Source organism: Stomoxys calcitrans, chromosome 4 (assembly GCF_963082655.1).
Source record: "Stomoxys calcitrans chromosome 4, idStoCalc2.1, whole genome shotgun sequence".
NCBI classification, from domain to species: Eukaryota; Metazoa; Arthropoda; class Insecta; order Diptera; family Muscidae; genus Stomoxys; species Stomoxys calcitrans.
In genome coordinates, this window is record NC_081555.1 from 143,951,131 (window position 1) to 143,964,973 (window position 13,843).

General features: G+C 39.5%; 1 protein-coding gene across 1 annotated transcript in view; it reads right to left on the bottom strand.

The window, feature by feature from the left end:
• Nucleotides 1-390: 390 nt before the first annotated feature.
• Nucleotides 391-13,843, bottom strand: part of LOC106090379 (elongation of very long chain fatty acids protein 7) — a 14,043-nt gene continuing 590 nt past the window's right edge. The window contains exons 3-5 of the mRNA XM_013256548.2: nt 13,760-13,843; nt 983-1,088; nt 391-898 (exon numbers count right to left, since the gene is read on the bottom strand). The exon at nt 13,760-13,843 is cut by the window's right edge and continues 60 nt beyond it. Of these exons, the coding sequence (XP_013112002.1) occupies nt 549-898; nt 983-1,088; nt 13,760-13,843 (540 nt within the window). The 3' untranslated portion in view covers nt 391-548. The remainder of the gene's footprint in view (nt 899-982; nt 1,089-13,759) is intronic.

The following is a 13,843-nucleotide window of genomic DNA, read 5'->3' on the forward strand; positions in this document are numbered from 1 at the left end:
TGGGTTTTTCGACATCGGTTTATTTTTAGATATAGCTACTGTACTTATTAATATTTGGTCCAAATCGAAATATATTTCGATATAGCTGCTATGGGGCATAAGGTATGCATTTTTCATCGGATTTCAACGAAAGGTGGTTTACATATATACCCGAGGTGGTGGGTATCCAAAGTTCGGCCCGGCCGAACTTAACGCCTTTTAATATTTTTAATTTTATTTTATTTAAGTTCATTTTATTTCCACAGCTAAGGCTCTGATTGGTTCATAAATAGATAGAGCAAGCCATAAAATGCATTGCGGCGTATTCTCAAATCCCTATTCGGTCGAATTTACAGACTTTTACATATTATTGAAAAAATATAAAATCAAATCCCAACGCTCCCTTACAAGTAAGTAAAACAAAAACAAAATATCTTTATTATCATATTATATGATAAAAGTTACATATCTACTATTTCATAAATTTAATTTATATTCGAACATTATCAATAGTTAGTTGTATTAGTACAACAAAATTTCGTCATCAATTGTATGATATTTTGCAGTTACTAACTTGATTTTAGCTCGTCTTGCTTCTCATCGTTGATTGGCGTTTTAGCTTTCCTTTTGTCACCTTTCATGTAGGTTCTGTAATAGAACTCAAAGAACATGACAAACATGAAGATGTTTTGCATGAATCCAGTGAAGGCCACCGATATGGGATATCCGCATGAGTTGTTCAGAACCACTTGCAAAAAATGGAATATTAAATAGGCGAATTGGAACAGCTGCAGTTGGGTGATGTAACGCTTCCACCACACAGTGGCAGCGGATGGCCTCACCGAGGCAACAAAATAGTAGGAATACATCACCGTGTGTACTAACAGATTAATGATACCCAACATGGTGGCATGGCTGCCTAGGAAGTAAACAAGAATAAGAAATAGACTAAAGAATGTGCATCAAGTTAATGACATAGAACAGATCACAGGGAAACACCTACCTGGCAGGAATGTCATATAAACATGTACTCCGAAAACCATTCCCGCATGATGGTAAACATGTAGGAATGTCACCTGCTGATTTTTCTTACGCAACACGATGAAAACCTGCAACAAAATTAAAACAAACGAATTTTTGAATATTTTTTTTTATTAAATAACAAATAAAAAGTCGTTAGTTTCGGCCGGGCCGTACTTTGGATACCCACCACTACGGATGTATATTTAAAACCCCCTTTCGCCACAATCTGGTAAAAATTGGACCGACCTACTGATTTAGGGTCTTAGGTCCATAAAAGCTGCAATTATTATTCTATTTCGCTGAAATTTTGAATAGTGAGTTGATTAAAGCCTTCGGATATCCGACTCAGATAGGTGGTTCAGATCGGTCTTTATTCAGATGTACCTACCATATAGACCGATCTAGTGATTTAGGGCCTTAAGCCTATAATAGCTGCATTTATTACCCGATTTCGCTGGAACTTGACACAGTGACTTGTATTAAGCCTCTAGTCATCCGACCAGCATAAGGTCCGTATCATTCCGTTTGTTACACATCGAAATGTCCATATCCAACCCTATAAAATATGTATATTTCGGATCGTTGTAAAATTCTAAGACGTTTTAATGATGTCCGTGTGTCTGTTCGTCCGTATGTCCGTCAGTTGTAATCACTCTACAGTCTTTAAAATTTGAGCTAATGAGTTGAAATTTTGCAAAGACTCATATTTCTTCTATATGCAGGTTAAGTTCTTGAATGGGACACATCGGACTATATTTGGATATAGCTGCCATATAAGCAGATCTATCGATTTACGGTCTTAAGCCTATACCAGACTCATTTATTACCCGTTTTCGCTGAAATTTAGCATTGTGAGTTTTATAAGGCCCGCCAATATCCGAACCGAATGGTACCGATTCGAATATATGGGTTGCCCAAAAAGTAATTGCGGATTTTTCATATAGTCGGCGTTGACAAATTTTTTCACAGCTTGTGACTCTGTAATTGCATTCTTTCTGCTGTCAGTTATCAGCTGTTAATTTTAGCTTGCTTTAGAAAAAAAGTGTAAAAAAGTATATTTGATTAAAGTTCATTCTAAGTATTATTAAAAATTCATTTACTTTCTTTTAAAAAATCCGCAATTACTTTTTGGGCAACCCAATATTTGGTTATAGGCGTCATATAAAGCGAACTGCCGATTATGGGTCTCAAGCCTATAACAGGCTCATTAATTACCCAGGCCTATAACAAGCTCATTTATTACCGACGCATTTATTACCGGATTTCGCTGAAATTCAGAACTAAAGGGTGATTTTTTTGAGGTTAGGATTTTCAAGCATTAGTATTTGACAGATCACGTGGGATTTCAGACATGGTGTCAAAGAGAAAGATGCTCAGTATGCTTTGACATTTCATCATGAATAGACTTACTAACGAGCAACGCTTGCAAATCATTGAATTTTATTACCAAAATCAGTGTTCGGTTCGAAATGTGTTCAAATTTTGACAAATTTTGTTCAGCGATGAGGCTCATTTCTGGTTGAATGGCTACGTAAATAAGCAAAATTGCCGCATTTGGAGTGAAGAGCAACCAGAAGCCGTTCAAGAACTGCCCATGCATCCCGAAAAATGCACTGTTTGGTGTGGTTTGTACGCTGGTGGAATCATTGGACCGTATTTTTTCAAAGATGCTGTTGGACGCAACGTTACGGTGAATGAACACATTTCGAACCGAACACTGATTTTGGTAATAAAATTCAATGATTTGCAAGCGTTGCTCGTTAGTAAGTCTATTCATGATGAAATGTCAAAGCATACTGAGCATCTTTCTCTTTGACACCATGTCTGAAATCCCACGTGATCTGTCAAATACTAATGCATGAAAATCCTAACCTCAAAAAAATCACCCTTTATGAGTTTTATAAAGCTCGTTGGTATCTAAACCAAAAATGGTCCAGATCGGAACATATTTGGATATAGCTGCCATATACACCGATCTGAAATTTCGATTTTTAATGGGTTTCCAATGAAATTTGGAATTTTTTGAGGTAGTCACGAATTGAGGCCCATTTCCCCTCTAGGACGTATAGTTTAGGAGATACAGCCATTTTAAGTTTTCCAAGTGAAATTTCGATTATTAATGGGGTTCCAATGAAATTTGGATTTTTTTGAGGTAGTCACGAATTGAGGCCCATTTCCACGTAGGACGCATAGTTTAGGAGATACAGCCATTTTAAGTTTTCCAAGTGAAGTTTCGATTTTTAATGGGGTTTCAATGAAATTTGGAATTTTTTGATGGAGTCACGAATAAAGGGCTATTTCCCTCTAGGGCGCATAGTTTAGGAGATACAGCCATTTTAAGTTTTCCAAGTGAAATTTTGATTATTAATGGGTTTCCAATGAAATTTGGAATTTTTTGAGGTAGTCACGAATTGAGGCCCATTTCCCCTCTAGGACGCATAGTTTAGGAGATACAGCCATTTTAAGGTTTTCAAGTCAAATTTCGATTTTTAATGGGGTTTCAATGAAATTTGGAATTTTTTGAAGTAGTCACGAATTAAGGCCCATTTCCCCTCTAGGAAGCATAGTTTAGGAGATATAGCCATTTTAAGGTTTTCAAGTCAAATTTCGATTTTTAATTTTAAGTGAAATTTGGAATTTTTTGATGGAGTCACGAATTAAGGCCCATTTCCCTCTAGGACGCATAGTTTAGGAGATACAGCCATTTTAAGTTTTTCAAGTAAAATTTCGATTTTGGGGTTTCAATTGAATTTGGATTTTTTTGAGGTAGTCTTGAATTAAGGCCCATTTCCTTCTAGCTCATTATTTACCCGACTTCGCTGAAATTTTGAACAGTGAGTTATATCAAGACTGCCAACATCTGATCGGGCTTTGTTAAAATATAGCTGCCATAGAGACCGAACTTTAGCTTCAGATTTTGCTGAAATTTGAAACATTGATTTGCACTAGGGGCCTCGAAATCCGACCCATATAGACCAATATTCCGATTTAGCGTCTTAAGACTATAACAAGCGCATTTATTAACGAATTTTGATGCAATTCGGAACTATGAATTTTATTAATCTGATGATTAAGGGTCTGAAGCACATAAAAACTTTATTTATTAACCGATTTCGCTGAAATTTGACCCAGTGAATTGTTTTAAGCGTCCCGCCATCCCAACCACATATGGTTAAGATCGGACGATATTTTGATAGAGCTGACATATAGACCGATCCGGCGGTTAGGTGTCTGAACCCCATAAGATTTATTTATTATACGATTTCGTTAAATTAGAATAGTGAGAAGCCTCTCAACATCCAAACCAAATGTGATACAGATCAGATTATGTTGGTATAGCTACCATCTGGATCGATCTTCCAATTTAGGTTCTTAATCCCATAAAAAGTGAATTTATTGCAAGATTTCGCTGAAACTGTTACTTGTATATGAGATATAACTTTGGATATGGTAGTGGTACCCTGGGATTTTCACATCCCTGGCCTCGTGGTATATGTACGTAATGATGTAGTGTTCCATAGACGACAATACCTGGACTCACAGGATCCTGAATTTAACTCCCTTTGGGTTAAATTTGAGATTTTTATATCGAAGTCCAAACTCAGAGAGGGAAGCTTCCATGAACGGCTTTGACGCCCTCTCTGAAATTTTTCCATTACAAATATTTTGAAAGATTTTCCCGGCATTGAAATGGTTGTCGCTGGGGATTTCAATATCCACAACTCCCCCTGGCTTCCCATTCGAGTCATACGACTTCTGAGGGCCAATACGTTGAGCTTTTCGAACGTATTGGCTAACGAACTGACATATATCGCATATGTCCAAGGGCACCTTTTTTAACTTCACACCCCTGAAGTTAATACTCTTGCACCTTTTGGTAACTCCGATCACTGCATTGTTTCAGCATCATTTCGCATTCTGCTCTTCGTACTACTTCCTCCCCAGTCCCGAAGCGGTCAATATTTTAATACGAAAAAGTCTAAATAAATTTGCAGACTCTTCCCTGCCGGATAGCAATCAACCACTCATTTTAATCGAAAATGTATCTGGCGTCATGCCCCAAATATTTTTTCGAACTCGAGAAGTTAAAAGGTTTCTTGAAAATCTAGACGTAAATAAATCCCCGGGCCCGGATGGCATATCAACACTTGTCTTACGCAAGTGTTCTTTGACGCTCGCTCGTCCTTTACGCAACCTTCTTTTAACCTTGCCTACCGTGCGGGAGTCTTCCCGGCTCGTTGGAAGGTTGCGAACGTTCAGCCAATACCCAAGAAGGGTGAGGCAAACAACCCTGCGAATAATCGGCCAATTGCGATATGCTCCGCTCTCTCCAAGGTCATGGAGAACATTGTTAATCAACATCTTGTGAGGTATTTAGAGTATAATGGCCTTCTTAGCGACCAACAGTATGGGTTCCACAGAAATCGCTCTACGGGCGACCTTATGGCACTTCTGTCGGAACGTTTGAGTCGCTCAATCCACCAGTTTGGTGAGAGTAAGTTTGTGGCTCTGGATATCTCCAAGGCATTTGATAGGGTCTGGCACGGTGCACTACTATTAAAGCTTGTCGCATTTGATGTCGGTAATGGCTTCCTTCGATTTATTTCGACCTTTCTCAGAGATCGCACTATTCGATGGGTTCTCATCCAATGAGCACAAATTGACCGCAGGTGTACCCCAGGGCTCTGTTCTTTCACCTTCTCTTTTTCTAATTTTCATCAACGATCTGTTGGGTCGGACATCGAATCCGAAAACTCAGAATCCGACAGTAATCTCTGTCATTCGTACTCATTCGACCATAGGCCGAGTCTTCGAGAGCTTGAGGACAAGAGGCGGGTTATGGACGATATAATCTGCAAGGATTTACTGGCCATTTCTGAGTGCGGTCGAATGAATCGAGTAGATTTTAATGCACGGAAAACTCAATGCTGCTTGTTGTCACACAAACGATTCGCTGACCCATTACGAACATCTTTGTCTATCAACGGTGTAGATGTTGAGCAATTAGAAGCTCTTGATGTTTTGGACGTGAAAATACAAAGTGTTGTCCGTTGCTCTTGACATGTATTTGAAGTGTCGAGAGAAGCATTCAAGTGTTTAGGCTTCCTTAAACGGTGTAAGAATTACTTAACTCCGTCTGATCTTCTTAACATCCACACGACTTTCATAAGGCCGAAAATTGGAGTACAACTCACATGTATGGGCTCGAGCTTGAAAATCATCCCTGGAGCTACTGGACCATGTACGCAGGAGAGCAATGGCGTTGACTGGGGACAGTGGGGTATCCAATTTGCATCCCTTCATCTTCATAGCTATGTGGGTTGTTTGACGCTGTTCTATCGGTACTTTCATGGTGTGTGTTCGTCTGATATTCGTCTTCTTATTCCTGATGTTATGATGTATGTCAGGGATACTAGACTTTCCAGGAACTCATACCCGTTTGTAATTGATTGGCCAGCGAACCGCACAATGCATTGTAGAGAGAATTCTTATTTCGCTCGAACCGTTCGTATGTGGAATCGACTTCCGGCTAACGTTTTTCCCACCCACTTTGACATCCAAAGTTTTGAGACAAATGTCAATTAGCACTACATCTTCTCCATCTAAGACGATCTAGATATGTCCGTCCGTCTGTCTGTTGAAATCACGCTATAATCTTTGAAAATAGAGATATTGAGCTGAAACTTTGCACAGATTCTTTTTTTTTTTGTCTACAAGCAGGTTAAGTTAGAAGATGGTCTATATCGGACTATATCTTGATATAGCCCCCATATAGACCGATCCTCCGATTTAGAATCATGGGCCCATAAAAGCCACATTCATTATCCGATTTTGCTGAAATTTAGGAGTTGTGTTAGGCCCTTCGAAATCCCTCCTTAATTTGGCCCAGATGGGTCCAGATTTGCTTATAGCTGCCATATAGACCGATCCTCCGATTTAGGGTCTTTGGCCCACAAAAAACACATTTATTATCCGATTGTGCTGAAGTTTAGGAAAGTGAGTTGTGTTAGGCCCTTCGACATCCTTCGACATCTTTCATCAATTTGGCTCAGTTCGGTCCAGATTTGGTTATAGCTGCCATATAGACCGATCCTCCCATTTAAGGTCATGGGCCCATAAAAGCCACATTTACTATCCGATTGTGCTGAAATTTAGGAAAGTGAGTTGTGTTAGGCCCTTCGACATCCTTCGTCAATTTGGCTCAGTTCGGTCCAGATTTGGTTATAGCTGCCATATAGACCGATCCTCCGATTTAGGGTCTTTGGCCTATAAAAGCCACATTTATTATCCGATTGTGCTGAAGTTTAGGAAAGTGAGATGTTTTAGGCCCTTCGATATCGTTCTTTAATTTGGTCTTGATCGGTTCCGATTTGGATATAACTGCCATATAGACCGATTTCTCGATTTAAGGTTTTGGGCCCATAAAAGGCGCCCTTATTGTCCGATTTCGCCGAAATTTGGGACTGTAAGTCAAGTTAAGCCCCTTGAAATACTTCTGCAATATGGCACAGATCGGTCCAGATTTGGATATAGCTGCAATATAGACCGAGGTCTCGGTTTTAGGTTTTGGGGCCATAAAAGGCGCATTTATTGCCCGATGTCGCTGAAATTTGAGGCAGTGAGTTTAGTTAGGCTCTTCGACGTCCTTCTTCAATTTGACCCAGATCGGTCCAGATTTGGATATAGCTGCCATATAGACCGATATCTCGATTTAATGTTTTGGGCCCATAAAAGGCGCCTTTATTGTCCGATTTCGCCGCAATTTGGGACAGTGCTTTGTGTTACGCTCTTCCACATTTTTCTGCAACTTGGCCCAAATCGATTTGGATATAGCTGCCATATAGACCGATATCTCGATTTAAAGTCTTGGCCCCATAAAACGCGCATGTAAAATCCGATTTCTTTGAAATTTGACACAGTGACTTATGTTAGGCTTTTCGACATCCGTGTCGTATATGGTTCAGATCGGTTTATTTTTAGATATAGCTACTGCACTTATTGGTATTTGGTCCAAATCGGAATATATTTCGATATTTCTGCCATGGTGCATAAGGTATGCAATTTTCAACGGATTTTGATGAAAGGTGGTTTACATATATACCCGAGGTGGTGGGTATCCAAAGTTCGGCCCGGCCGAACTTAATGCCTTTTTACTTGTTTTTAGTTAAAGTAGACCCAAAACAAAAGCTTCCATTTTGTGGGGTGCGTCGCTCCTTCAGGTACATTTTAAACCCGCATTGTCCCTCTCGGTCTACAGTCTGTTTCGGGTGGCTTTGGGGCTTCGCCCAAATCGGCGCACTAATAAAATTTTTTGAAAATAATGACAAGGGACTCCCATGAGCTTCGCAATTGAAATGCCCTATTTCATCAAAAGACCACACCCTACATTTGTGAATATTTCTGATATATCAACAACTTTTTTAAATTTATTCAAACGAACTTAAAAAAAAAAAACAAAGCGCAATACTTTGTTTCAGGGTGTCAGCTCTGCTTTTGTTTAATACAATTTAAAAGTCAATCGTTTAATCGAAATTTACATTAATGAGCTATTATGTGCGTCAATAAAAAATTTACTTAAATAAAAAATATAAAACAAAGTTTTAAATATTTATAAAATAGCTTTTTAATTGCAAGTTAATTAAAAAGGCAATTAGAGAATCGAAGGACTGATATAAATTGATATAAGAGCAAGTCCAAACAAAGTTTAAGTGAACTTTAGCCAATAAGATTGCCAGCAAAAATGGCTAAAAGCACAAAAGGCTTTGTTCACAAAACCTAATGAGACCTTAAAATAGGTTTATTTAACAGTTCTATAAAACAAACCTGTCAAATAAACCTATTCCAAATCTACATAAGTTTTATGAATATGGCCGCTAACATTTAACAATCTTTTTGGGTCTTTTTTTCTCTCGGACAATAAATGCGCCTTTTATGGGCCCAAAACCTTAAATCGAGGTATCGATCTATGTGGCAGCTATATTCAAATCTGCACCGATCTGGGCCAAATTGAAGAAGGACGTCGAAGAGACTAACGCAAATCACTGTCTCACAATAAATGAGCCTGTTATGGCCCCAAAACCTAAAACCAAGAGATCGGTCTATATGACAGCTATATCTAAATCTGGACCAATTTGGGCCAAATTGGCGAGGGACGTCGAAGAGCCTAACGCAACGCATTGTCTCAAATTTCGGCAAAATCTGACAATAAATGCGTCTGTTATGGTCCCAAAACCTAAAACCAAGAGATTGGTCTGTATGACAGCTATATCCAAATCTGGACCAATCTGAACCAATTTGACGAAGAATGTCGAAGGGCCCAACACAACTCACTGTCCCAAATTTCAGCAAAATCGGATAATAAATGTGGCTTTTATGGGCTTATGAACCTAAATCGGAGGATCGGTCTATGTGGGGGCTATATCTAGATATAATCCGATATAGCCCATCTTCGAACTTCACCTGTTCATGAACAAAAAAAAAATAATCTGTGCAAAGTTTCAGCTCAATATCTCTATTTTTAAAGACTGTAGCGTGATTTCAACAAACAGACGGACGGACATGCCTAGATCTTCTTAGATTTTTACTCTGATCAAGAATATTATCCTATCTTGTTCAAATTTTCTAAGAATACGGACAATATATACGAATTTTATGAGCTTAAGACACTTAATCGGCACATCAGTCCATTATAGGCTCAGAACGTTATATCGGATGCTCGATCCATATGGAAGCTAAATATGTTCCATTTTCGGCATAGATGTCGAGAAACCGATTGCATGTTAGGTTTAAGTGGCATTGTGCCAATAGATTAACTTAGAAGTTTTTGTGATACCAAAGGAAGATATCTACGGTAAAACCATCCCGATTACTTTAAACCTTTATGCACTTATAGCTCGCCTGCTCCACAATTTCTTGGAATATCTCAGTGGCCCGACAACCAGAACATGTGAGTTTTAAACAGTTCAGCCAGCTTGTTGAGAGATCTACTCGAAATATTCGTCTGAGACCCCATAAAGTATATATATTCTTGATCGTCGCGACATTTTATGTCGATCTAGCCATGTCCGTCCGTCTGTCCGTCCGTCTGTCTGTCAAAAGCACGCTAACTTCCGAAGGAGTAAAGCTAGCCGCTTGAAATTTTGCACAAATACTATTTATTAGTGTAGGTCGGTTGGTATTGTAAGTGGGCCATATCGGTCCATGTTTTGATATAGCTGCCATATAAACCGATCTTGGGTTTTGACTTCTTGAGCCTCTAGAGGGCGCAATTCTCATCCGATTTGACTGAAATTTTGCACATAGCGTTTTAGTATTACTTCTAACAACTGTGCTAGGTATGGTTCAAATCGGTCCATAAACTGGTATAGCTGCCATATAAACCGATCTTGGGTCTTGACTTCTTGAGCCTCTAGAGGGCGCAATTCTCATCCGATTTGACTGAAATTTTGCACGTAGTGTTTTAGTATTACTTCTAAAAACTGTGCTAGGTATGGTTCAAATCGGTCAATAACCTGATATAGCTGCCATATAAACCGATCTTGGGTCTTGACTTCTTGAGCCACTAGAGGGCGCAATTCTTATCCAATTTGAATGAAATTGCGCTCGAAGTATTTTGTTATGATATCCAACAACTGTGCCAAATAAGGTTCAAATCGTTTCATAATCTGATATAGCTGCCATATAAACCGATCTAGGATCTTGACTTCTTGAGCCTCTGGAGGTCGCAATTCCGAATTGCCTGAAATTTTGTACGACGGATCCTCTCATGACCATCGCCATACGTGTTTATTATGATCTGAAACGGTCTATAGCCTGATACAGCTCCCATATAAATCGATCTCTCTGTGTTACTTCTAGAGCCCCCAAGGGGCGCAATTATTATTCGAAAAAGCTGACATTTTACACAGGTCTCCAACATTTTACTTAATTGTGGTCCGAACCGGACCATATATTGATATCGCTCTAATAGCAGAGAAAATCTTTTCTTTTATCCTTTTTTTGCCTAAGTGAAGATGCCTGGAAAAGAACTCGACAAATGCGATCCATGGTGGAGGGTATGTAAGATTCGGACCGGCCGAACTAAGCACACTTTTACTTGTTATACCCACCACCGAAGGATGGGTGTATATTCATTTTGTCATTCCGTTTGCAAAACATCGAAATATCCATTTCCGACCCTATAAAGAATATATATTTTTGATCAGCGTAAAAATCGAAGACGATCTAGACATGTCCGTCCGTCTGTCCGTCTGTCTATTGAAATCATGCCTTCAAAAATGAAAACATTGAGGTAAAACTTTGCACAGGTTCTTTTTTTGCCCATAAGCAGGTTAAGTTCGAAGATGGGCTATATCGGACAATATCTTGATATAGCCCCCATATAGACCGATCCGCCGATTTAGGGTCAGCCGATTTTGCTGAAATTAGGGACAGTGAGTTATGTTAGGCCCCTCGACATCCTTCGTCAATTTAGCCCAGATCGGTTCAGATTTCGATATAGCTGCCATATAGACCGATCCTCCGATTTAGGGTCTTAGACCCATAAAAGCCACATTTATTATCCGATTTTGCTGAAATTTGGGACAGCGATTTGTGTTAGGCCTTTCGAAATCCATCTTCAATTTGGCCCCATCTTCAATTTGACCCAATTCGGTTAAGATTCGGATATAGCTGCCTTATAGACCGATCTCTTGATTTAAGGTCTTGCGGTCATAATAGGCCACCATTGCGCAGAGATTAGCACTTCCGCCTATAACGCTGAACGCATGGGTTCGAATCCTGGCGAGACCATCAGAAAAATTTTTCAGCGGTGGTTTTCTCCACCTAATGCTGGCAACATTTGTGAGGTACTGTGCCATGTTAAACTTCTCTCCAAAGTGGTGTCGCACTGCGGCACGCCGTTCGGACGCGGCTATAAAAAGGAGGCCCCTTATCATTGAGCTTAAACTTGAATCGGTTGAATCAGTTTCTTAGTGGAATGTTCATGGGCAAAATTTGCATTTTGCTGGGACTTGAAACGTGAGTTGTATTAAGAATCAACGCTTCCGACCCTTATATAGACCAGCTGCCAAAAAGACCAATTTGCCGATTTAGAGTCTTAAGCCCAAAAAAGCCGCGTATATTACCCGATTTCTCTGAAATTTGAAACAGTCAGTTGTATTAGGTTGTATTAGGTTGGGTTAGGTTAGCTTAGGTTAGGTTTAAGTGTCAGTCTGCAATCAGACTCACTTAGACGTTTTCGTCCATTGTGATACCACAGGGACAGAAGGTGGAAGATGCCTTCTAGTTCCTACCGTTGAACCATCCAGATCGCTTAAAAAAGCCCAATAACTTGCGAACGTTTACATCCGCTTAATCACAGAGATGCTCAAAGAAATGAGAACTTTAAATGGAACTCCTTCTGACTGCTAGTGCGGGACACACACAGAAGGTGTTCTATAGTCTCTTCTTGTACGATGTCCTCACTGCTTCTGCAAAAGTCGTTGCTGGAAATCTTCAGTCTGTCAGCATGTTTTACGATTAGGTAGTGACCTGTCATGACGGACACAATGACTGAGGCGTCTATTCTGGCCAATGGCAGCAAAACGGTAGACCTCTTCAAGTCTAGATTAGGACACATAGTTGTTTTGGAATGCTCTCAGCCCCCTCTTTGGGACCATTTATCAGTCGTTGTATTTCGGGCCTGGTCGTGATTACTAAGCTAAGATATCGCTAGAGGCCGACCCACGGATTCCAGTATCCCTGGAATGTGTAGGGTAGTTCCTAGTCTCGCAAGCTCTTCCGCTTTACAATCCCTGGAATTTCTCTGTGGCCCGGCACGAAGTTGTTGTATTAAGCATCCCGACACCTGAATCAATTAAGGTCCACAGCGGACTATAATTAGATATAAAGGGTGATTTTTTTGAGGTTAGGATTTTCATGCATTAGTATTTGACAGATCACGTGGGATTTCAGACATGGTGTCAAAGAGAAAGATGCTCAGTATGCTTTGACATTTCATCATGAATAGACTTACTAACGAGCAACGCTTGCAAATCATTGAATTTTATTACCAAAATCAGTGTTCGGTTCGAAATGTGTTCAAATTTTGACAAATTTTGTTCAGCGATGAGGCTCATTTCTGGTTGAATGGCTACGTAAATAAGCAAAATTGCCGCATTTGGAGTGAAGAGCAACCAGAAGCCGTTCAAGAACTGCCCATGCATCCCGAAAAATGCACTGTTTGGTGTGGTTTGTACGCTGGTGGAATCATTGGACCGTATTTTTTCAAAGATGCTGTTGGACGCAACGTTACGGTGAATGAACACATTTCGAACCGAACACTGATTTTGGTAATAAAATTCAATGATTTGCAAGCGTTGCTGGTTAGTAAGTCTATTCATGATGAAATGTCAAAGCATACTGAGCATCTTTCTCTTTGACACCATGTCTGAAATCCCACGTGATCTGTCAAATACTAATGCATGAAAATCCTAACCTCAAAAAAATCACCCTTTAGCTAGCTGCTACATAGACCGGTCTTCCAATTTTGTTTCTTAATCCCATAAAAAAGAGTATTTATTGTCCGATTTCACTAAAACTGTGACTTTTATAAGAGTTCTCGGAAGCTGAATCAAATATGATCCAGAACAGCTTATACTTGAATAAAAGTATGTATGTCGAGGGGATTTTTAATTAAAATCGGGTGATTAATTTATCCATATCCGGCTTAACACGTTTTTAATTGTTTTGTTTTTTTCTTCAATTTTTTACTTACCGTATCCAGCAGATCCAAGTATTTTGTGAGATAATAACCATACGTTGCATAAAGACATCGCATCATCCAAGGTTCCGTATTAGT